The sequence below is a fragment of the Triturus cristatus genome, chromosome 6 (genome assembly GCF_964204655.1).
Source record: "Triturus cristatus chromosome 6, aTriCri1.1, whole genome shotgun sequence".
In the NCBI taxonomy this organism is placed as follows: Eukaryota; Metazoa; Chordata; class Amphibia; order Caudata; family Salamandridae; genus Triturus; species Triturus cristatus.
Window position 1 is genome coordinate 428,157,030 of NC_140589.1, and position 23,354 is coordinate 428,180,383.

Sequence of the window (23,354 nt, forward strand, 5' to 3'; positions counted from 1 at the left end):
AAGTAAAACTCCCCCCTCCCTGCACCCCTGCGTGAGCCCAAACAGCCCCCCCAACTTGCAGTGTGCCTGTCGCCCTCGCATAAACTAAACTACAAAAGAGACCCCCGGAGGAGGAAAGAGAACCCCCTTTAGACTCACCACTACCTCCAGGCAGGGGGTGAGAAAAGGAGAATATTCAAGTAGACCCTGAGCCCAATAAAAAGGTGGCACCCTCAAAGGTTAGTATCAAGATCAACACTAGGCCCGGTCCGGTGGGCACTCGCCACCCGCGGCCCCCGTCCCCCCTCGATCAGTTGTCCCCGGCAAAGTGTCCAGCCAATCTCCCACCGTCTCCGGACGGTCAAAGAAATGAGAGCGGCCCTCGAACTCCACCCGCAGCTTGGCCGGGAAGAGCATGGCGTACTTTAAGTTCATCTGGCGGAGCCGCCGTTTAACGCCCATGAATCCCAGTCTCTGTTTCTGGACCGCCTGTGTAAAGTCCGGATAGAAATTCACCTCCGTGTTCTCGAGCTTGAGCGGCCATTGTACTCTAGAAGCCTGCAGGATCGCATCTCTGTCCCGAAAGTTAAAGATACGGGCAATGAGAGGCCGCGGGGGAGCTCCGACCCTTGGCTTGCCACCAGGAACCCTGTGGGCCCTCTCCACCGCAAAAAAGTTGCTCAATCCCCTAGGCTTCAGTCGGTTGGAGATCAAATCCTCCACATAGAGATCCGCAGCCGAATCCTCCAACCCCTCAGGCACTCCGATAAGGCGAACATTATTCCGCCGGGCCCTACTCTCGGAGTCCTCCAGTCGCCGTTCAACGAGAGTACTGGCCTGCTGGAGCCGACGCATCTCCGTTTGGAGAGCAGCCACATCAACCGTCAGACTTGACGCGGTAAGGGCCAAAGAATCAACCCTCTCATTTGTTTTCGAGAGATCGGCCCTGACGAGGTTGACCTCAATCAGGACCGCGTCGAGTTTTTGCGACAAGGTGTCGAGCTGATGGCCCACCGCGGCCTTCACCTCCGCTATGGCGCCCATGATATCCTGCAGGGTCAGGTCCGATGGTAAATCCGGGGCATCTGCAGACCGCTCCGGAGACTTATGCGACCCGCCAGGAGACCCCCTCGGCAAGGTATAGCGGTCCATTACGTTAGCCTGGGTAGGGGCCCCGCGCCGGGTCGACTTGGCCTTCAGCCTCTCTCCATCCTGCTTCGTCGCCATCCCACTGCAGGCTGTGCCCCACGAGTCAGAAGCGGCGGGCAAACCATCAATCACGAAGGCCCCAGCGGTCGCCTCCGAAAGATAGACCGGGTCCCGGCAGCATAGGCAGTGTCCCCAGCAGGCCAACCACCACACCTCGCGGAAGCGCCTAAGCTGCGAAAGCGAGGAAGGCGAGCAGGCTCAAAAGCGAAAGTGTGGGGTACGCGCCCCTCCAGGTCCGTCGTGCCGTTGTTGTTCACTTTGCCACCGGGTCACCACCCAACTCGAGTCCGGGGTCAGAAGTGAAGCGGGCCGCAAACTTCAAGCGATGCCCACCACCGTTCCCAGGGTCCAATTCAAAGACGGAAAACAGGCACCACCTCGACTCAGTGTCACCAACAAAGTCCCCTCAACCAAATCAGGAGAAAGACAGGATAGATGTAGGAGGTCGCGGAGGTCCTCGGGAGCCTCGCACCTAAGCGGCCATCTTGGTTGCGCGCTAGGCTCCTCCCCGCATGCCAAATTTTTAAAGTATTTTAGGAGATAAATATTGACTGTAAATGTGAAAGGTTCACCCATGCAGCGATATTGTTGTGTCGCGGTTGTCTGGAGAAGGAAGCCCATGAATCTCCAGCCCATGATGATTCACAAATACCAACAAACGCAAGAATCCTAGGGTCTACAAACTACCTCTAGGTATATTGTTTGAACCTATGTGATAGTAAACCTAACTGGCAAAAAACTAATAAACAAGATATGCACAAGGGCAGATCCCTTTAAGGATGTAATCCCTCACTCACCAATGGTGACATGCTTCATCATAGGGACTCTCCTCCCAAAGGAAAAACCTAGTTCCTTTGGGGGCTACAACCCCCTCTCTGAGAGGGAGGAGCTCAGGGATGTTTTATTTCTAATACTTAGGACTGACTAAGTCCACAAATGATGAGCAAGGATGTGTGAGCAAGGGTGCAGCGCAAAAATGAAAATGGTGAATATGTGAGAGATAGTGATAAACTAAAACTGGCTAGGAGGCACCAAAGCCAACTTTATTCATAAGGTGCCTACTGTCGGGATTAAAAAGCAGTACACCTGCAGTATGGATTTAGAACTGCACAAGTTCTAAATCCATACTGCAGGTGTACTGCTTTTTAATCCTGACAGTAGGCACCTTATGATTAAAGTTGGCTTTGGTGCCTCCTAGCCAGTTTTAGTTTATCACTATCTCTCACATATTCACCATTTTCATTTTTGCGCTGCACCCTTGCTCACACATCCTTGCTCATCATTTGTGGACTTAGTCAGTCCTAAGTATTAGAAATAAAACATCCCTGAGCTCCTCCCTCTCAGAGAGGGGGTTGTAGCCCCCAAAGGAACTAGGTTTTTCCTTTGGGAGGAGAGTACCTATGATGAAGCATGTCACCATTGGTGAGTGAGGGATTACGTCCTTAAAGGGATCTGCCCTTGTGCATATCTTGTTTATTAGTTTTTTGCCAGTTAGGTTTACTATCACATAGGTTCAAACAATATACCTAGAGGTAGTTTGTAGACCCTAGGATTCTTGCGTTTGTTGATAGTTGTTTGGGGATACAATCCTTTAGTGGTCTTTAAAATTTTCCCTTGGACTCTCTTGTTCAAACTGTTTGTTTATTGATTCACAAATACCTGCACTACATGTCATTTTTGGTGAGCCATTTCCTTCATTCGAAGTTCCGTTTGGGACATTTCACAGATTTTTTTCATTTCTTTTTATTACAGTTGCTTCTGATTTCACTGATGCAAGGTTTTTGTCATGTGCCTTTCTAAGAATTATGCACAAACAGAATAAAAGCCCCAGCGTCACTGCTAGTATCATGAATCTGAAACGTGAAAGTTAATGTCTTGAAAGGCCACACCTACCCGAAGAATTCAATTTAAGCGAAAGAAGCACTCATAGACTCGCTGGGATTAATTGTATCCACTTTTCCTTTAAAAACCATCCTTAATCCCCCTTCGATGCCATTTCATTACCTGTGCCTAAAGACCGTTTCCCCTCTAAATGCATGCAGCTGCATTGCCCTTCGAAAGCGGGCGTGTTTTATAATTATGAAATGTCATCTTAATTAATGTGAGATTTTCCAGGTCACCAAGCCACAAAAATTAACAAAACTAAGAAAATAAAATGAGCAGCAGCACAGGATGGACGGCAACAATGACAGGACTGAGGGGGTGCGAGCGAGGAGGCAACAGATGGCCAGAAATAGCCAAGAAAAATAAACAATGAGTGAAATCACAAGCAGCAGTGCAGGAAGGATGGTAGCAATGTCAGGAGGGGGTGTGGGTGAGGAGTCAACAGATGGCCAGAGATGGCCAAAAAAACACAATCCATGAATTCCGATGTTGGGGAACCAGGCACCCAAAGGTAGGACAAATGTACACTATTCACCAACGAAGAGCAAAGGAATTTCGATAGGCAGGCAAAACAACCATCCAAAAGTGCTGGGTGTTATGAAAGTCCATAGACTAAATACAGTATGTCTTGCAGACAGCACATGCGCGCTGCCTGGCTCGACCTAAAAAGGAAGGTTTGTGCTTGACAAAAGGCTTATTTTGGCAAGTTGAAATGGCAGTTTAAAAACTGCACGCACATGCTGCAGTGGCAAGCCTAAGACAGGTTTGCATGACTACTAAAGTGGGTGGCACAGCAAGTGCTGCAGGCCCACTAGTAGCATTTAATTTGCATGCCCTTGGTACAGGTTGTGCCCCTTTACAAGGGACTCAAAAGTAAATTAAATATGCCAGATGGGTATAAGCATTTTCTACCATGTTTAGAGAAGAGAGCACAAGCACTTTAGCAGTGGTAAAGTGCACAGAGTCCTAAGGCCAAAAAAAACAAATTAATGAAAAAATAGGAGGAAGGCAACAAGTCAGGGGATCACCATGCAGAAAGAGTCAAATCCAACAAATGGTAAATGATTTTGACTGTAGATCAACCCATTTTGAAGTGTTCAAACAATCAACTAATAATGTCTTGGTAAGTATGTAGTTGCTTTTCTCTAACTCTTCCACACTGTTGTAGAAGATCCTGCCATATCTTTAGAAGTCTTAAAAGACTGAACTGTAAAATACTGTTTTTAAGAGAGGCCATAGCAACATAAAGCAATTTTTTTCTTTTGGTTTATTTTCCTGGAGTTAATAGTGTGGTTAGTCAGATAAAATTATATCCTAAATTTAAATATATTTTGTGAAGACATCCTATAGTTTAGTTGGGATTCTGTGCATTTTTATTTTGATTAAATTCTTTGTATCTTCTCAAATTACTTGTGACATTCTTATCAGTGCACGAGTCAGGGTGATGAATATAGATTCTGTGAAAAATGTATCTTTACTATTTGGTGTTTATTTATAGTAAAGATTGCGGCGTTTAGATTCTTGAGGACATTTTTATACAATGCCGATCTAAGCTGTCCCTTTGCAGTTCAGTACTCAAACCTTGCTCTGATTAACTAATCAGAGCAAGGTTTTCATTTGTAGTTAGAAGGTAGGTGTGAATAGATGCACACATTTTTATTTGTTCTTTTATTTTTTCTAGGGGTGTATATCAGCAAGACAACATACATAAGGCAAGGAGAGCAATCCCTTGATGGTTTCTACAGAGCGTGGCACCAAGTGGAACATTACAGGTAGAACTGTAGGAATTCAGTGAGTGAAAAATTTCTCTCTCTCCTGTTTTTTTTAATAAAACACAAATGAACCTGTTGTTCTGACGTCTGCCCACCTATATCTGTTTTGTGGAGCCTTGACCTTAGGCATGGAGGTTTGCTATACTGACACCTTAGATGGTATGTTCCAGTGGAAGGGGCAGATATGGCATGGTCAAGTGCATTAGAAAAACAGTACTTTGACTTGCGTCAAAAAAAAAAAATGTCTACAACATCTAAAATAAAAATGAAGGTTTTTCTGAAGGTCTTGCCTCATGGTTTCCTAGTTGTAGCACCCTGTAGGAACCTGTCTTCTGCAGGACGCATTATTCTATACATGTTAAACTCTGTAACGAATGGTGCAAGGTTTGCTTTTCTTGACGATACAATGGCAGATATTTTAAAATCCATTTTCATTATTTTTCATTCAGATTGTGTGAACATTTTAAAAGTCTCTGTATATAAAACAACTGCATTGTTGTAGGTAAATGAAACAAAAGCCCATCATCAACTGTGATGTTCCAGTTCCTCTTCAGTCTACAGCTGGACCCTTTTTTCATGTATTTTTCTTGACCCCACGTTGAGGCACTCAACAGGCAGTGGTGTGCAAAAATGCGGACGGACTCTTGTACAAATGTGCATACAGAACACTATTTTATTTTGCCTATATTTGGGGATGAACTGGTGCAAAAGGAGAAGGAAGGGTATGGTATTGACTAACGACTGATAGCTGTCAAATTTGGCTACCTCTGCTCCTGCGGCTGTGCTAAACATAAACCAAAAGTGGGAAAAAGGGGATGTGCAGAAAGATAGTGTTAGATGACTAAGTGTTCTCCCTCACACTCAGTTACATATATTGCAAGGCTCCCACAAGAGGTGCTAAATGCCTAGTCCCAAGGCAGTAGAGGAATAAGCAATCCCTCAATTAAGGCATACACCATTGCAAATATGTCTTTGAATGCTCACCTCCCTCAAACTCATCTGCTGTCATTTTGGGTGATGAAAGGGCCTGGCAACATGGTTACCGTCAAGTCCTTCAAGTCCTTTTATGATTTTCTTGATAGTGCGTCGGATTCACTAGTCATGATTGACGATCCCGTCTGCCCCTTAACTTCTGCTGTGACAATTACTTCACCCTGTTCCCCACAGTTTGGATCTTGGATGACTTCTGTGGTCTTGCAGTTTGTCTCCTTCTCCAGGTGCATTGTTTGGGTCTCACATTAAATGTATATCTGATAGACTACTAGCCGCAGATTCCTTCACGTAGAATTATCCCCTGGCGTGAGACTGGATCCAGAAACTTTTTGCCACAGCATCCCTGTGCGCCGGGGGCGAGGCGAAACTACGCGACTCCGCCCAGGCGTCGTCCGCGTACGTGACATCAGCGTGGTCACATAAGACCCGCCCCGGCGCGCCCACATCAGTTTTTTCCTTTTCCTCGTGCAACGCAGATCCGATCCTTGCTACGGGCCTGTTAGGCCCCTTTTTTTCTTCCATTTTTTTTGTGGAACAGTGTGCGAATGCCTTCGGGCTTTAAAACTTGCAGGTCTTGTGGGCATCTTATGTTGGCGACGGACCCTCACCTCATTTGTATGTGGTGTTTGGGGCAGGCTCACGGCACCACAGACTGTACGCAGTGCCAACAGTTGAAGCCAAAGTCGCGGTGGGAGCGCCGGATGAAACTTCTCTCGGCGCATCTCTTCAGGTGGACGTCCTCCCCTCGGTCAGCTTCGACGGACGGCTTCAGACTCGGCCGTGGTCGCTGTCCTCGCCTTTCTCCGATGTCACGTGAGCATCGCTCCCCGGTGGGTTAGTGTCGCAGTTTGTCCCTGGGGGCTGGTTTCCGGCCTCCCAGGGGCGTGGACTCTCCGCGGGTGATGCAGCCCCGTGTGTCGTTCTATCCACCGTTTCCCGGTGTTGGGGCGTCGAGAGTCCAAATGGAGACCTACGCAGCGGCTTTGCAGGCCTCGCTGGCGTCTCCTCCTTCCCCTCCTGGGGCATCGGCAGATCCCTCGCTCTGCGCAGGGCCCTCTGCGGCGCCACCGGTGGCTCTGGCCCTGGCGCCGACTAATTCGGATCCAGGCTTGGAGGATGTGGTACTGTTGGGGTGTGGCTCCACTGGGGCATCTCCTTCAGGCCACGGCGTCTCTGCCTTGCCGCAAACTCCCGTGGGGGTCCCTGTGGTGTCACGGGAGGTCGCTGGGGCTCGGGTCGCATCCCCGAGCCCCTCTCGGTCCCTTGACAGGGTGGTCCTGTCTAAGGCCGAGGTGACTCCTCTACGGCGCCTGCAGTAGCTGGACCGTGCGGAGCCACGGAGGTCGGTGGACCCTCCTCGTCCCGCTCCAGGTCGAGGCTGAGGGGAGACCCCTTGTCCATCTCCGGGCTCCTCTCGTCCCTTCACACAGGTGGCGAGTCGGAAGTTGAATCGTCCGGGGCACCGCCGCATGGTTTGCCGAGCGATCTTCGCCTCATTCTGGGCCGCGGCTGTCGGAGGGCTTTGTGCCACTCCCCAGGCCCGTCTCGATCCCCCACGCAGGTGGCTGCCTCGACGGGGGTCAGGTCGGCGTCACTCCTGCGCCGCCCCTGGGCCGGTGCAGCTCCAGCTCTACTCCGGTCTCCACTCCGGTCCCTGGTGCAGGGTGACTTGGAGGTCCCTTGTCCGGCGACGTCGGCTAGTGCAGACGTCCCACCTCAGGCAGCGGATTCTATGGCTCCGTGCAGAGGTCGTACCGCGGAATCGTCTTCAGACGCTCCTTCTCCGGAGGCATGCATATTGGTGTCGTCCTCCCCAGAGACTGGTCGCCGTGTGGTTTCGTCCCCGCCCTTCCTGGGGCAGAGGTGTCAGTCGGAAGAGCGGCAGGTCCCTCATTCTTCGGCTCCTTCTGACTTCGAGGTCTGGCCCTTGCCCGCCCGCTTGGCCTCGCGGATGGCCGCCTTAGTTTGCAGCCGTCGCCCATGGAGGAGCTGATTTCTCCACCGCGGGGCCCTACGGAGGCAGGTGCGGCCTTCACTCATGCGGTGTCCACGGCTGTGGGCATCCTGCACATGGGTGATCCGGTGGCTCACTTTCTGGCGGACCATCTATTGGAGGTCCTCCACCAGGGCTCTGGTGGGGGGGAAATCTTACTTCCCTTTGAACGTTCGCCCCTTTCTTCCCTGACGGGGGCTTGGAAGCGTCCTGCCTCAGGGGACCCGGTGCCTCCGCATCTTCTGCACCGGCACCTCCCGGTGCCGTGTGACCCGGCGTGTCTTTCACTTCACCCCACATCCCTGTGTGCCATGCCCACAACCTACACTGCCCTGGCATACATCAGCCAGCCCTCTAGCTGGGTGCCCTATGCCAGTGGTGTGGGCACAGGAGCATGAGCCCTGTGCCCCTACAGTACCCAGGTCCATTCCTGGGCACTGTAAGTGCAGTGCTGCCATTTAAGAGTATATGGGAGCTCGTCAAACACTAACTCCACAGCACCATAATGGCAACACTGAAGACTGAGAAGTTTGGTATCAAACTTCTCAGCACATTAAAACCACACTGATGCCAGTGTGGGATTTTATGTACAAAGCACTACAGAGGGCATCTTAGAGATGCCCCCTGAAACCTAACCTACAATCCACGTCTTGTCTGAGAGGCTGCCTTGGCTGCCACACAGCAAACATGTTGCTGGACCCCTGGGTGGAAAGCCTCCCGCTCTCCTGGGCCTGCAACAATGCACATCCTGGGCGAGGTGCTAGGTCTCCTCCCCCAGGATGGGCAGGGGGAAGCTTCAAAGGCATGCCGCCTTTTTGAGCTTCTCCAGGCCACTTGCTGTACTCAGCAACTGGCCCCCACCGGTTGGGACTCCCACTCTGGCGGGAAGACTGGCTCCAAGTAAGGACAGGGGATGTGCCAGCCCTGCCAACCCCACCCCTCAGGTGGGGGAGGCGAGGTGAAGCATATCTCCAGGCCCTCGCCATCTTGAAGATGGGGAGCCCTGTCCAATCAGGACTAGGCCACTGCCCCCCTCCCACAGGAGAGTGGCAGGATAGGGGGTGTACCCACCCCAGGACAGGGACCCAGTGGTCCCTGCCCTTTACCTACCTGTAACGCCCCTAAATTTAGTATTTAGGGGCACCCTGAACCTTCCTTCTATAGATTCCAGTTTCTAAACCAGCAAAGAAGATCAAGAAGAAAGAACACCTGCCGTGCAGCTGCTAAGAAGAGGAAGGCACCAACTGCTGTGACCTCAGCTCTACCGGCCTGTCGACCCTCAAACCTGATCCTGCTAAATCCCGGAACCTCCTGTGGCCAGCAACCTCACAAACCCCGGAGGACCTGGCTACCTTGTGACTCTGAGCAGCTGGGACTCCCACGAGCAGTGGCTCTGCTCAAAGCAAGTATCTAACTCCTGGCATCAGCCAGGAACCGCAAACCCTGCACACTCTGCACCCGCCAAGCCTGGCCTGTGCCAGAGTGGACAAAGACCCAGAGGATGCCCGCCCGGCGACTGTGACCCCGAATCCGGCACCCAAGGACCCACCTCGACGCTCCTGACGCCTGCAGCCTCAGAACCAGGGACCCCCCCCCTAACCGCGATCAACAGAGGGTAAGCTTTCCCGACACCAAAAGGCCCCCCGGCGCCCCCCTGTGCCCGACTCCTGGGTACCTACCTATCCTGCAACTACCCAACTTACCTCGAAGTGGTGGTGGCACCTGAAGACTCTTCGTCCCCGAGCTTGCAGCCTTTGTTTGTCCTTGAGCTTTACCATAGCAATCCATTTAGCGCCCGAAGGCTCAAAAGCACCCTGCACCCAGCCGCCCGAGTGGCCCTGGCAGTGCAACTTCTACTCCTATCTACTTCCCCATTTGCCCTGAGCAAGTGACCAGCAGCCCAGCTCCCACAGCCGCGTGGCCTGCTAGTCAGCAGCCACCAACCAAGGGCCCCCTGCCTTCCATAGGATAACATTGGGCCTAACTCACTCTGCACCCGGCTGCCCCTGTACCACTGAGGGTGAAACAACTGTACTTACCTGACCCTGGGAGACCTCATGGCTACCAATTGCTTTCTGACAGTCCATCTCTCCCACCAACATACTGGGATTGAGGAGTTAAAAACGTGTGGACAGATTGGATTTTATTATGGTTTTAAACAATGAAGTATTTGATAACGTTTTTGCTTTTTAAATTGTTAGTTTTAATTAACTTAATAAAGTTATAAATTACACATACAGCGTCAATTTTTCTTGGGTGAAATTAGTTGGTTTTTTTTCACTGTCCCACGGTGCATGTAACGTAGGGGTTGGCGTCTCTCCGATTTCAATGGAATGCATTTCAATAGCAGATTTGTGGCTAGGGCTACCTTGAGTTTAGTTATTTAGTAGTGAGTTTGAGGAGGGGATTATAAATGAAACTTTTGCATTGGCGTTCCTTGCATTACTGGACACGCTAAACCTCCTATCCCCATCAGCTATTTGTCCGGTCTTGCTAACCAATAAATATTTGGGTGTGCTGTAAGGACTGGCCGTCTTCCAGTCGCTCATGAAGTAAGCAAGATCTGCGACGGGCACATGTCGCTATGAGAGGGATGCTGTTTGGTAAAGTCCTCCAAGGTTCCGATTCAGTGACCTAAATAGATTTAGCAGGTAAGCGTTGTGCCTTTAGATAGCGTACTGAGTTGAAATAGTGTCTGCACGACACTGCTGCACGCCTCACACTGCTACACGCCTCACACTGCTGCACGCTGCATTACTCACTGCTGCATGCTGCACTACACTGCTGCACGCAGCACACTGCTGCACGCTGCATTACTCACTGCTGCATGCTGCACTACACTGCTGCACGCAGCACACTGCTGCACGACTCACACTGCTGCACGACTCACACTGCTGCACGCCGCACACTGCTGCACGCCACACACTGCTGCACGCCACACACTGCTGCATGCCGCTGCACGCCACACACTGCTGCACGCCGCACACTACTGCTACACCACACACTGCTGCACGCCGCACACTGCTGCACGCCGCACACTGCTGCACACTGCTGCATTACTCACTGCTGCATGCTGCACGACACTGCTGCACTCTGCACACTGCTGCACTCTGCACACTGCTGCACGCCACACAGTGCTACATGCCTCACTGCTGCACGCCACACACTGCTGCACGCCGCACACTGCTGCAGGCCTCACACTGCTACACGAAACACTGCTGCACGCCACACACTGCTGCATGCCTCACACTGCTGCACGCCTCACACTGCTGCATGCTGCTGCACGCCACACACTGCTGCACGCCGCACACTGCTGCACGCCGCACAATGCTACACCACACACTGCCGCACACCGCACACTGCTGCACGCCGCACAATGCTACACCACACACTGCTGCACGCCGCACACTGCTGCAAGCCGCACACTGCTGCACACTGCTGCATTACTCACTGCTGCATGCTGCACGACACTGCTGCATGCCGCACACTGCTGCATGCCGCACACTGCTGCATGCCGCTGCACACCACAGTGCTGCATGCCTCACACTGCTACACGAAACACTGCTGCACGCCGCACACTGCTGCACGCCGCACACTGCTGCACGCCGCACACTGCTGCACGCCGCACACTGCTCCACGCCGCACACTGCTGCACGCCGCACACTGCTACACGAAATACTGCTGCACGCCGCACACTGCTGCATGCCTCACACTGCTACACGAAACACTGCTGCACGCCGCACGCTGCTGCACACTGCTGCATTACTCACTGCTGCATGCTGCACGCCGCACACTGCTGCACTCTGCACACTGCTGCACGCCACACAGTGCTGCATGCCTCACTGCTGCACGCCACACACTGCTGCAGGCCACACACTGCTGCACGCCTCACACTGCTGCACGCCTCACACTGCTGCACGCCTCACACTGCTGCACGCCTCACACTGCTGCACGCCTCACACTGCTGCACGCCTCACACTGCTGCACACCGCACACTGCTGCACACTGCTGCACGCCGCACAATGCTACACCACACACTGCTGCACGCCGCACACTGCTGCACACTGCTGCATTACTCACTGCTGCATGCTGCACGACACTGCTGCACGCCGCACACTACTGCACGCCGCACACTGCTGCATGCCGCACACTGCTGCACGCTCCACGCCACACACTGCTCCATGCCGCACACTGCTCCACGCCGCACACTGCCGCATACTGCTACACGAAACACTGCTGCACGCCGCACACTGCTGCATGCCTCACACTGCCACACGAAACACTGCTGCACGCTGCTGCACGCCTCACACTGCTGCACGCCTCACACTGCTGCACGCCTCACACTGCTGCACGCCTCACACTGCTGCACGCCGCACACTGCTGCACGCCGCACACTGCTGCACGCCGCACACTGCTGCACGCCGGACACTGCTGCACACTGCTGCATGCTGCACGACACTGCTGCATGCTGCACGCCGCACACTGCTGCACGCTGCACACTGCTGCACTCCACACACTGCTTTTATGCAAGTTTATGCTACTGACATTGTAAATGACAAATGCCTTTTATTTGTTTTAAAACCAAAACATAAATAAAAGGCATTGTAATTTTACAATGCCAATAGCTCAAACTCTTATAAATGCGAGACCTATTGCATTGCAAATGCTTGTTTATATGAACCATTGGCCTAGAGTTCAGTTCTTGAGTGTGTGAGACCATTTGCTGACTGAGTGTGTACAACAAATGCTTTACACTGTCCTCTGATACTGCCTTACTGCTCGACCAAGCTACCACTTTAGAGAGTAAGGTTATATCTGACTTTAGCCTCTGCCAAACCTCTGGGGACTGTGGACTCTGTACACACTGTACCCATTTGGGAACAGTATATACAGAGCCACTTTCTTACAGACGCAACATGTTCGCCTCGACCGGCGCGGCCCTGCGGGCCCTTAACACCTTGTGTGTGTTGGCTAGGGCCTCATCCTGTTTGTGGGACTCGGCGGAGTCTCTGGGATCTGCAGCGTCCCAGGAGTCTGGCCTGGTGGACTTGTGGCATCATGCGTTGGAGGGCCTGGAGCTTGCGGCGTTTATTCTCAGCTCCTGACATGTCGGAGGTGCTGGGCTGGGCCATGGCTTCCTCTGTCGCTCTCCGTCGCCATGCTTGGCTTCAGGACGGAGTATTCCCTGAGAATATTCGGGAGCGACTCATCGACCTTCCGTTTGATGGCAGCCTGCTGTTCCATGCCCCGGCCGACACCGCCATCCAAAGGCTCTTGGCAGGGCTCCGTCCTCCTCCTCCGCCTTATCCTCCTTTTCCATCCCCTCCTCAGTGACTTCTGAGTTGGGTTCATTCTGGGCCTTCTTAGGCCGGCTGTTCTGACTGTGCAGTGTGTTTTCTAGCCGTCTACGTCCTTCCTTGGGACTTTGGCATTGTTGGCTGCTGGACGGCCCTTGTGTTGATTGTGTGGTTCTACAGCACAGACTTGGCCCTGAGATTGGGCCTTCTGCTTTGCTTGGGCTGCTTGTCAAGCCTTCAGCGGGGGTGTTTTTTTCCCCGTGGCTCTTTTGTTTTTTCCTCTGCTGCGGAAGTTCTTCCAAAGAGGGTTCCCATATCTTGGGACTTAACGTACCCTATGTGGGTTAGTGGTAGCTGTCATATGGCTTGCGCTCGGCTAGAGGGTTCTGGTCGCCTTCGGGTACCTTTTCTCCATGGCGTTTAGGTAGGTTGCTTTTGCTTCCTGAGATCGTGTGCACGGCCACTCGTAGTGGTGGCCTGGGCATCTCCTCCTCTCCCTGCTCCTGTCCTGAGGTCTGGGATGATCCTGTGTCTCCCTTGCCAGACGTCGCCTACTCTGCCTTCCTGGGGCCTCGGGCTGTTGTTCTTGCTTCTGGCTTTGACTGCCGGCGCTGTTCTGGCTGGCAGGCTGCTCTTCATCTGGAGTGGGTTCGCCTTCTTTTCCCTAGTTTCCTTGAGTCCTCTAGGCTTCTTTTTCTTACGATTTTCCTGTCTTGGCATTGGGCGGAAGCTATGTTGCCTTGTGGGGGAGTGGGGTGCTTCGGCCTCTCAGTCGTTGCCCTTGGTTCCTCTGCTGTGAGTGTACGAGCCTCTTCAGCCTTCTTTCCCCTTCTTTCCCTCCTACATCCCCTTGGGGTCGGTGGGGTCCTGCTTGTGGAGGTTCTCTTGGCCTGGCAGGGGCGAGGTTCTACCTGGTCCACAGATCTGGTCCTCTGTGGGGGCCCTCTGTTATGCATTGGCAGGTGGGGTCCTTTCGCAGACCCTCCTTCCCAGGGGGTATTGCTAGGGTATCTATTCTACGTGAAGGAATCTGCGGCTAGTAGTCTCTATCAGATGTACGACTTACTTACCTTCGGTAACGGTGTATCTGGTAGAGACGATTCTAGCCGCAGATTCCTTCACGACCCGCCCTTCCTCCCCTATTCTGCGAGGACCCTTGGGTTGGTCTTCGGTACTCTCCTCCCGGTGGGGGGCTGTGTCTCCTGTGAGTGCCTTCCTTGTTCTTGACCGGTGGCTCTGTCTGGGGGTGGTTCATTCTTCCTTTGGTTCTTGGAGGATGGGGTTCCGGTGCCCTGCTGCTCTGGCTACTCCAGGTTTTGGGGGGATTGCTTTCTATCCCTGTTCTCCCTCCCCTCCCTTCCTTCCATTGCTATCCTCTGATTAAGGGTCCTCTGGCCTTGTATTACCCTTGTCCCTTGTGGGTGGTTGCCCTCTAGGTTGGGGTGGCTTGGAAGTTTGTTGTCCCTGTCCATCTTGGGACTGGTTCCATTCCTTGCTCCGGATGAGAGGGGTGGGCTTCCTTCGTGTGCCATGACTTTTACGCCTGTTCTTGCCTCCGGGGCACAGGGATGGGAGGTTGTCTATGTGCGGGCAGGGTGACTGCGCAGGTTTCTGCTTGTTCTTCTTTCCCTGCCCTTGGGTTCTGCGGTGTTGGCACTACCCTGGTGGTGGTGTTGGTCACCGTTTCTTTCCACTTTTTTGTTCTGCTCTTCGCACACTGTTTCCATGTTCGGTCAGTTTTTTATCTGGTGGTTCCTCGTTGTGGTGCGGAAAAGTTCTCAGAAGAAAACCAAAGTGGGCGCGCCGGGGCGGGTCTTATGTGAGCTCGCTGACGTCGCGTATGCGGATGACGCCTGGGCGGAGTCACGTGGTGTCGCCCCGCCCCCGGCGCGCAGGTATGCTGTGGCAAAAAGTTTCCGGATCCTGTCTCACGCCTGGGGATAATTCTACGTGAAGGAATCTGCGGCTAGAATCGTCTCTACCAGATACACCGTTACCGAAGGTAAGTAACTTGTACAATCTGCTTGTCTCTGAAGGAAGCCCAGGCCTCAAAACTGTTGCCATCCTAAAAGTGTGATCTGTTCATCCACAGCCACTTCCAGCTTTATGGGAAAAGGTGCATGTATTTAAGATTCACTTTATGCAGTCTGTTTCATCTTCAAAAATAAGCATCATTGATGCTGCACAGCCAATGCGTAGTTGCAGAATCTGCAGTATCCCTGCCAGCCAGACAAATTGTGGCTGCAGTCCCTGTAATTGAGCCGTCTAGCTATCTGGAGTTTGGAAAAGGTCCCTGGAGCAGCCATGGTACCTTGTGTGCCTGCTTAATTTTGCAGAATTTTGAAACTTGACTTGGAGGCTAAGGACTTGCTTAGCCAGTGTGGTGTCTCTCCTGCTTCAGCTGCTCCACCCGATTCTTCGTTTCAATCCGTGTCTCCTCTGCCCAGGATGGCGTACAAATTTTGATTTCGAAATAACAAAGAAGTTAAGGAAAAGTGATAGAGATTCCATTTAGGCTCTTTTTGACAGTCCAGGAACCACAGACATTGCAGTCAGTCATTTGGTTCTAATATACTCTGTTCGACCATGTGCGTGGTCTCCACACAGGGTTGAGAGGCATGAATGAGTTCCTGTTACTCCTTTGGTGCCAGAAGATAAGATGCCTCTAGTTTCTACTCAAGGGTCCCTCGTCCCAAACTCCAGGACCCTCTGCAAGCCACAGAGGGAAAAGACGACCTTTAATTTGTCAGCCTGCAGCAGAGAAACAGGTGGAGGCCTTGGAAGAAGCCCCAGTGGGAGTCCCAAAACACCAGCAATGCTAGCCACATTCCCCCACTGACATAGCAGCAAGTTTCCAGTGGTAGGGTTGTAGAACTCACTTCTCAGCAGACTGACATTCTTCAGAAACTGAACAGGTGTGTGGGCCTGATGACCTCAATGTAGTAATGCTTGTGAAGCCACAGCCCATTTGCCAGTAATCTACAGATGCACCTTCTGTGAAGTGAGGCCCCAATCGGGTGGACCCAGCCCTAGCTCTGGAACCATGTGGGCACAGTGGGAGGGTGGCATGACAACTGCTGTTATGTTTATCACGGAGGTTGTGATCTCAGTAAGGCAAAGCAATGAGAGCTCCAATGAAGTTCTATGTTGACAATTACCTCGCTAGTACACAGGACCTCCTTTCGCATTTGACTAATACTTCAGCACAATCCAGTAGCCAAGAATGCTGATCAGGAGGGGAACAGGATTCTCTTACCGCTGGTTTCTGGCTACACTCCCCTCAACTTTATCGTATTGTGGATGGTGAGCCTAAGCCCTTCTTTATAAATCCTATGATTCCCTCTTCTGTATATTCAGCTTGGCGAGGCACCTCCTGGTCTGGAATTGTGGCTCGTAGCATTGCTTCCGTCCCAGAATTCCTGGTTACACAAACCAAGATGCAGAAATGTTGTCTCAGATGTACAGTGCTCGATTCATCCCAGCAATTGTAATATACACGCCTTCTATCACCCTCCGGGCGATAACTCACTGTTCACCGAAGAGATCATGGAAATCATCACAATGAATGATAATCTTCAAGGGCCCTAGATCTTCCTTGGAGACATTAACCTACACTGGAAGGACCCGAACGACCAGTCAGTGAACAGCCGAAAGGCCTTCCTATCAAGCCATGAGTTGTTCCAAATTTGTTACAGGCCAACTCACAACAAGGGTGAGACTCTGGACCTTATAATCTCAAAGATGGACAACATCTCCTTGGAGTCCATTAGCCCCTGTGACTGGACAGACCATTATCTCATCACCTTCCTTGTCAATTTAAGGGCGATTCCGAAGATAGGGCAACCGAAGAAAATAAAACAATGGAAAAGGAATCTTCGTAATATAAACCACAACAAACTAACTTCCTTCTGCAATAATACCTTGACTCCACAGACCAACATGAACGATGTCAATGACCTCACAGGCTTCTACAATATTTCCATATTGGAAGTCATAGACTTGGGTGCTCCCCTTCAACATAAAAATATTTCCAATAAAAACTCAAAGCCAGGGGTCAACGACAACTTGAACACCAAAAGATCGAAGAAAGAGCCTGGAGATCCTCTCCATCCTTGGAACTTCACAATTTTCGAAATAGTCAAGCATCAGTCGCGCAACGTATCAAATCCTTTAGACGCCAGAACCAGCAACCTCCCAAACTGCGAATAACTGGCTGCTTTCTTTCATGGAAAAAAACCACAAAAATAGAGAATGAAGTACAACTAGCGAATGAACCCCTACCGGCTGCCTCACTCAGTTTTTCACACACCACCCAATATACTGAAAGGGATGATCTATCCAGGCACCCCTACAAAAACAATGTCTCTAAGCACACCTTCTCTTCAATCAACGAAAGTGACATTTACGCATTTTTTCATCATTAAACTCATCTAATCACTTCACTGACCCTCTACCTCGTCTATATTCAAGGAGATCAAAGCCTTCATTCTCCCCCTAAAGTCCAAGATTGTAAGTAGCTCGCTTCGTCAAGGCACTATCCCCGATTGCCTAAAAGCAGGATAAGTTACCCCATCTTTAATAAAAACCAATGCAGACTGCTCTGATCCTAATAACTTGCGACCCATCTCCAACATCCCTACACTTGTGAAGCTCTTAGAAAAACATGTCCAGATCCAACTCTGCAACCACATAGACAACTTTCAACTCCTTGACCAACACCAATCAGGTGTCTGTCAAGGTCACAGCACTGAATCTGCACTTACTCATGTCGTGGATGACATATTAAAAATGCTGTATCTAAATTATCATGCCTTCTGATACTGCTAAACGTATCGCCCCTCTTTGACATGGTTAAACATGATATTCTCCTGAAACTACTGGAACAAAGGATGGGCTTATCAGGGGTCGTATTAGCAATGGTTTTCCTCATTCCTCCAAAACAGATCCCAGAGAGTCAAAATGAATGAATCTGTCTAAGCCCCACGCGATCACTCTTGGGATTCCACAGCGATCTGCTCTCTCACCCATTCTCTTCAATCTGTTCCCAAAACCACTTAAAATCTGCTAACATCCACTATCATATACTCTTATTACACTCAGCGGTATCTCAAAATCGCCTCCCCAGAGGATACTATATCCCTCAATTCCATTTTGCAAAATACACATCTCTGGCTCATGGATAACTATCTCAAACTAAATGCTGCCAAAACCGAATTCTTTCTCAACACACCGCCGAATAACATTCCCAAGATCGATCTTTGGTTGAAACATCTTACAGCTCTCAACTGCTCTCCTCACATCATAGGTTCTGCTAGATCATTGGGTATTGCATTAGACAAACATCGGAGTATGCAGGATCACATTAGCGCAGTCACCAAAGGAGCGAATTACCAGCTGAGCATTCTGCGGAAACTTAAACCCTACCTTCCATATGAAGACCTAAACAAGTGGTCCAAGCCCTTGTGATGCCCAGACTGGAATATGGTAGCGCCACACTATGTGGCTTACCTCGATACAAGTTGGACCCTCTAAGAACCTCAGTCAACGCAGAAGCAGACTTGTCTCTGCAACAAAAAAAAGAAGCCATATGTTGATGAAACATATTGGCTGCACACTTTGCATGTGTTTGAAATAAAACACTTATAATAAAAGAGAATACACTCCAACAGAGGACCTTGTTGTCTTACTTACATTGTGCTTTTATTATCACACTGTCTTAAAGAATTGTTTTTTAGTTGCCTCTCAAATGTATATAAACAGCAGTGGAGTTTCCAAGGCGACTCTTGTTCTGAGGCGCTTTTCTTCTTAAGTGCAGCCGAATAGGCTCCAGTTTAGGAAAATGATTAAGACTTGGCTATTCTCCTCCTCCACCCTCCCCCCCCCCCCCCCCCCAAATACGTACCGTCACTGCACCTGGACAAACACATGTCATGCTCTCTTAGGGCCAAGACGACTCTGCACGCGTGCACTTTATAAATATTTGCATAAGTGAAGCTCAGGCCTCCTGTACGCCTTTCTGCTGATACCATTCCTGCCCAGGGTTCTCAAGAAGGTATGGGGCAACCGGGCCAAAGTCTTTCTTGTGGTTCCGGGTTAGGCATGGAGAGTTTGGTATCCCAAACTCCTGACTGTGGGTATTAGTCCTCCAATCAGTCTTCCTCTTCTGGATGATCTGTTGTTGCAGAAGCTGCCTTCATGCTTAAAGATTATATAGCGAGTGTCTTCGATATATCTTCCAAAGGGGTGTCTGTTATTCTGGCACTAGACCTCCCTCGACGAAATCAGTATATGCTTGCCATTGGGTCAGTTGGTGGTTTGATGTTCAGACAAGCATGTTGACCCCTCCATGCCAAACTATCTGAGGTATTACTGTTTATGTTGTCGTTGGCCCTGCAAGGATTGTCTCTCTGCACTGTTAAGAGGTATTTGCCAGCCTTTCTGGGGTTTCCGAATCAGCCTTCCCTGTTTAAGTCCCCATGTTACTCGTTTCTTGAAAGATTTGCAGCACGTGTCTGCCTTCCCCTTTCATTACGCCCCAGCGGGACTTGAATTTGGCTTTAACCTATCCGATGTGTTCTTGGACCATGTAATGGCTCTGGGAATCGCATCCCCCAGGGGCCCAATTTAGAAATGTCCCTGGGATCCCATTCCAGAGGCAATGTAGAATGATTCTTCCTGGCGGGAGCAGAAAGAAAAGATGCTCCCAGCCAGGAAGGAGCAAACTAGTGAAGCCAGCTCCCACTGACACCCAGGATGGATGGTGGCGGGTAAGCCAGTGGGGCTGAGGGTCATGGGCCTCCCCTGTGACCCCCAACGTTTTCAAGTTGTTAGGTGCCCCGTGTGGGACGGTTTATAACATTTTATTTTATTCAAGCTTCATTGCTTAAAAAAAGTAACTATAAACTTAACTATAACTGGTGAATTTCAATATATATCTACTTTTTCATTTGCCAGTAACTTTGGCGTCATTTGAGATGTCATCAGTGATGTCACTGACCATGTAATGAGTGATGCTTCTTGGAGCTTATTCAAAACCTTGGATTAAAACACCATTCTATAAAATCATTGAGACTATCAAACCACTTCAGTGACCCCTTACCATCGAATTTCTTCAGTGAGATTAAACCCTACATACTCCCCACTCTGGGCCAAGATAGCTAATGCCTTCTGCTTCAAGGCTCTATCCCAGGGCGTCTAAAGACTGAACAGGTCACCCCTATTCTAAAGAAACCTACTACAGATCACACTGTCCTACACAACTTCCGCTAATCTCCAACATATAGGGAAATGCGTCCATGTCCAGCTATGTAACCACATAGGACAATTCCAACTACTTGACCAATTTCAGTCCGGCTTCCGTCACGGTCATAGTACCCAATCTGCTCTTACTCACATTGTAGATGATGCCCTCAAAATGCAGGATCAGAACGATTCCTGCCTTCTGACACTTATAAACCTATCGTCAGCTTTTGATACGGTTAAACATGACTGCTTGGAACACCTAATGGGGCTCTCGTGGCCCGTCGTAAACTGGTTCTCCTCTTTTCTCCACAATAGAACTCAAAGATTCAAGGTTAATCATTCCATATCTAATCCCTCACCGGTCACTCTAGGGTTACCACAAGGATCCACGCTCTCACCAACTCTCTTCAACTTGTTCGTGGAGCCTTTAACTGAACTTTTTTAACTATCCAACATCCATTATCACATGTATGCCAATGACACCAAACTGTACCTGAAAGTCTCCACACCAGAGGATATGAAGTCACTCAACACCACTCTACTGAAAGTTCAAACCTGGCTGGCTCTCAATCACCTTAAATGAAATGCTCTTAAAATGAAATTCTTCTCAATCGCCCCACCTAAACAGTTGCCAGCCATCAAAGAATGGATGAATCAGCTAACAGCTCTTAACTGCATACCGCACATCATTGGCTGCACGAGTTCACTGGTAATGCTAGACAAGATTTTGACAGAAGCACATTAGTGCTCTCACCAAAGGTGCGAACTTCCAAGTGAACATCTTAAGATAAATTAACTCTTTTCTCCCAAGAATGACTTCAAATCTGCTGTGCAAACTCTTGTGATCTCGTAAGTTGGACTATTGAAGCGCTACCCTCTGTGGCCTTTCCAGATCTAAGATGACTCCACTAAGCGCGTCTCTTCACTCCGCTGCAAGACTCATCACCGGTTCCAAAAGAAAGTACCATATAACGCTGGAGTTGAAATCCCTAAACTGGCTACCAAATGAAGCAGGGATGCAACAAAAAATTGCCTGCATGACTGTGAGAAGTTGGCCTGATGTATGATGTCACTAGTTATAGTGTACACCTTATATCAGTCCAAATACCCTTATGGTGATTGGTTGTAAAGTCAACCTTATAGACCAGCTATCCTAGTGGTAGCATGGACAAGAGCAGTCTTAGGCTAAACTCTGAATGGCATGTGAAGCCAGCTGTGATACCATATATAATCCCTTGAATACCAAATGAAAGGACACCACAACAGATATATATATAAAATAAAGTGTATTTATTCTAAGCAAACCCTCAGCACTCTTTATGAGATTAGAGGTAAGTACAACACAGTCTTATTTATGCATACATTAAGTCACACAGGTAAGTAATACAGTTAGGCCCTAGGGGCCACGCAAACCATATACTAAGTAAGTGGTATAAGAACCACTGTCACGGAAATAAAATAGGCCTAGGCCTAGGGAATCGCTGGGGCTACACTACACTAGCGTTAGTTAGGAAGTGGGAGGCCCACGGGATTCGTGTGCAGAGTGGAAACACTCACGCGTAATGCGTAAAGGTCAATAGCAATAGTACAGTTTAGAAAACGGTAGATTTAGGACACTTCCGGAGTAGCTAGGAAGTTGAGACTTGAAAACTAGACACTAGGATAGTCACTATCCTGATGAGCACCGGAGTACCCAAGTTACCTAGCCCACAGGCTGCGGGTGCATAGGGGTGAAGATGCGTCGTTTTCGTCGTCGACTCCTATGGATGCCTGAAGAAAGATGCTGACAGGCAGTCAGTGAAGAGTGTCCGGTGGATCCCAAGGCTGGGATCAAGAAGAGAGGATACCTGCAAGCAGAAGGGACAGAGTCAAGGTCACTAGCCAGTGACCACGTGGAACCAGGAAGGAACCAGGCGATGTCGTGAAGATTGCAGGTGAAGGTGAAGCTTGTCGCTGCAGCCAGGAGGACCAGGAAGCGTCGAGGACGACAAGGACCAGGAGGCGAGCTGTCCCACGAAGGCTCTTGCTGTCGGCGGCGTCGAAGTTGGACTAGGACTCACCAAGCCTTGGCAAGCGGAACCCACGAAGAACGAAGGACTTGCTTCTGGTGCAGACCAGGAAGGTCTGGGGTGCTTCTTCTTTGCAGAGAAGCGGGAGCCAGTCTGGAGGAGCCAAACCAGCGCAGAAGATTTCAGGGTGCGTCGTCACAGAGGCCACTAGCCAGCGGGCAAGCAACCGGACAGACGCGGCAAGCAGGAAAATGCTGAAGGGCCCCACGCAGGACTCGTGGAGTGTGGGGGGCTGATCTTCGGTGCAGATGGTGCTTGGGGTTGGGGCTTCTCAATCCCCGGTGCACAACTTCGAGGGTACCTCAGAAGCTGCGCTGTAAGTTACTAGCCACTTTTTCCAGGTAGCCGGTCCCATGTCGCTCGTCGCCTCCACGGATCTCAGCTCTGCTGCAGATGTGGATGAGGGTCGGAGAAGTCTGGAAGTCAAGGCTCTGGTCGGGCTCTGCAGTCGGTTCCTCGTAGAACGGTCGCAAAGCAAAGGGTAGTCTCTTGATGGTGCCTGTTTGCACAGGGTAGCCACTCCTTGGCTACAAGGGAGATTCTTCAGTCTTCTTCTTTCGTCGAATGTCGAAGGTCCAGAGTTTCTGTTCAGTTTTGCAGGTTCAGGATAATCTAAAGTCTTGAGGCCCAACTCCCACTCTTATACTAATCTGGGGGGCTGGGATACCTGCTAGGTCACGCCTTATGGGTGGGACCTGGGAGGGGGTGGTTACACCCACTTCCCTTTGTCCAGTTTCGCGCCAGAGCTGGGGCTGGAGTGCCCCAGCGCCGGTTTGAACTGGACTATGCAAGGAACACCTTGTGTGCCCCAGGCATGTCTCATTCCTTTCAGCCCACCCTGCCCCAATACACTAAAGGCTGTCTGGGGAGGTGCTAGCACCTCCCCAAGCAGGAAACCTATTGTCCAGGCCTCCCT

The 23,354-nt window shown here is 50.5% G+C and overlaps 1 protein-coding gene across 1 annotated transcript in view; it reads left to right on the plus strand.

Annotated features, from left to right (window-relative positions):
• The window catches only part of FBXO9 (F-box protein 9), a 518,999-nt gene that overhangs the window by 269,825 nt on the left and 225,820 nt on the right, over positions 1-23,354 (plus strand). The window contains exon 9 of the mRNA XM_085610843.1: positions 4,754-4,844. Coding sequence (XP_085466969.1) covers positions 4,754-4,844 — 91 coding nt within the window. The remainder of the gene's footprint in view (positions 1-4,753; positions 4,845-23,354) is intronic.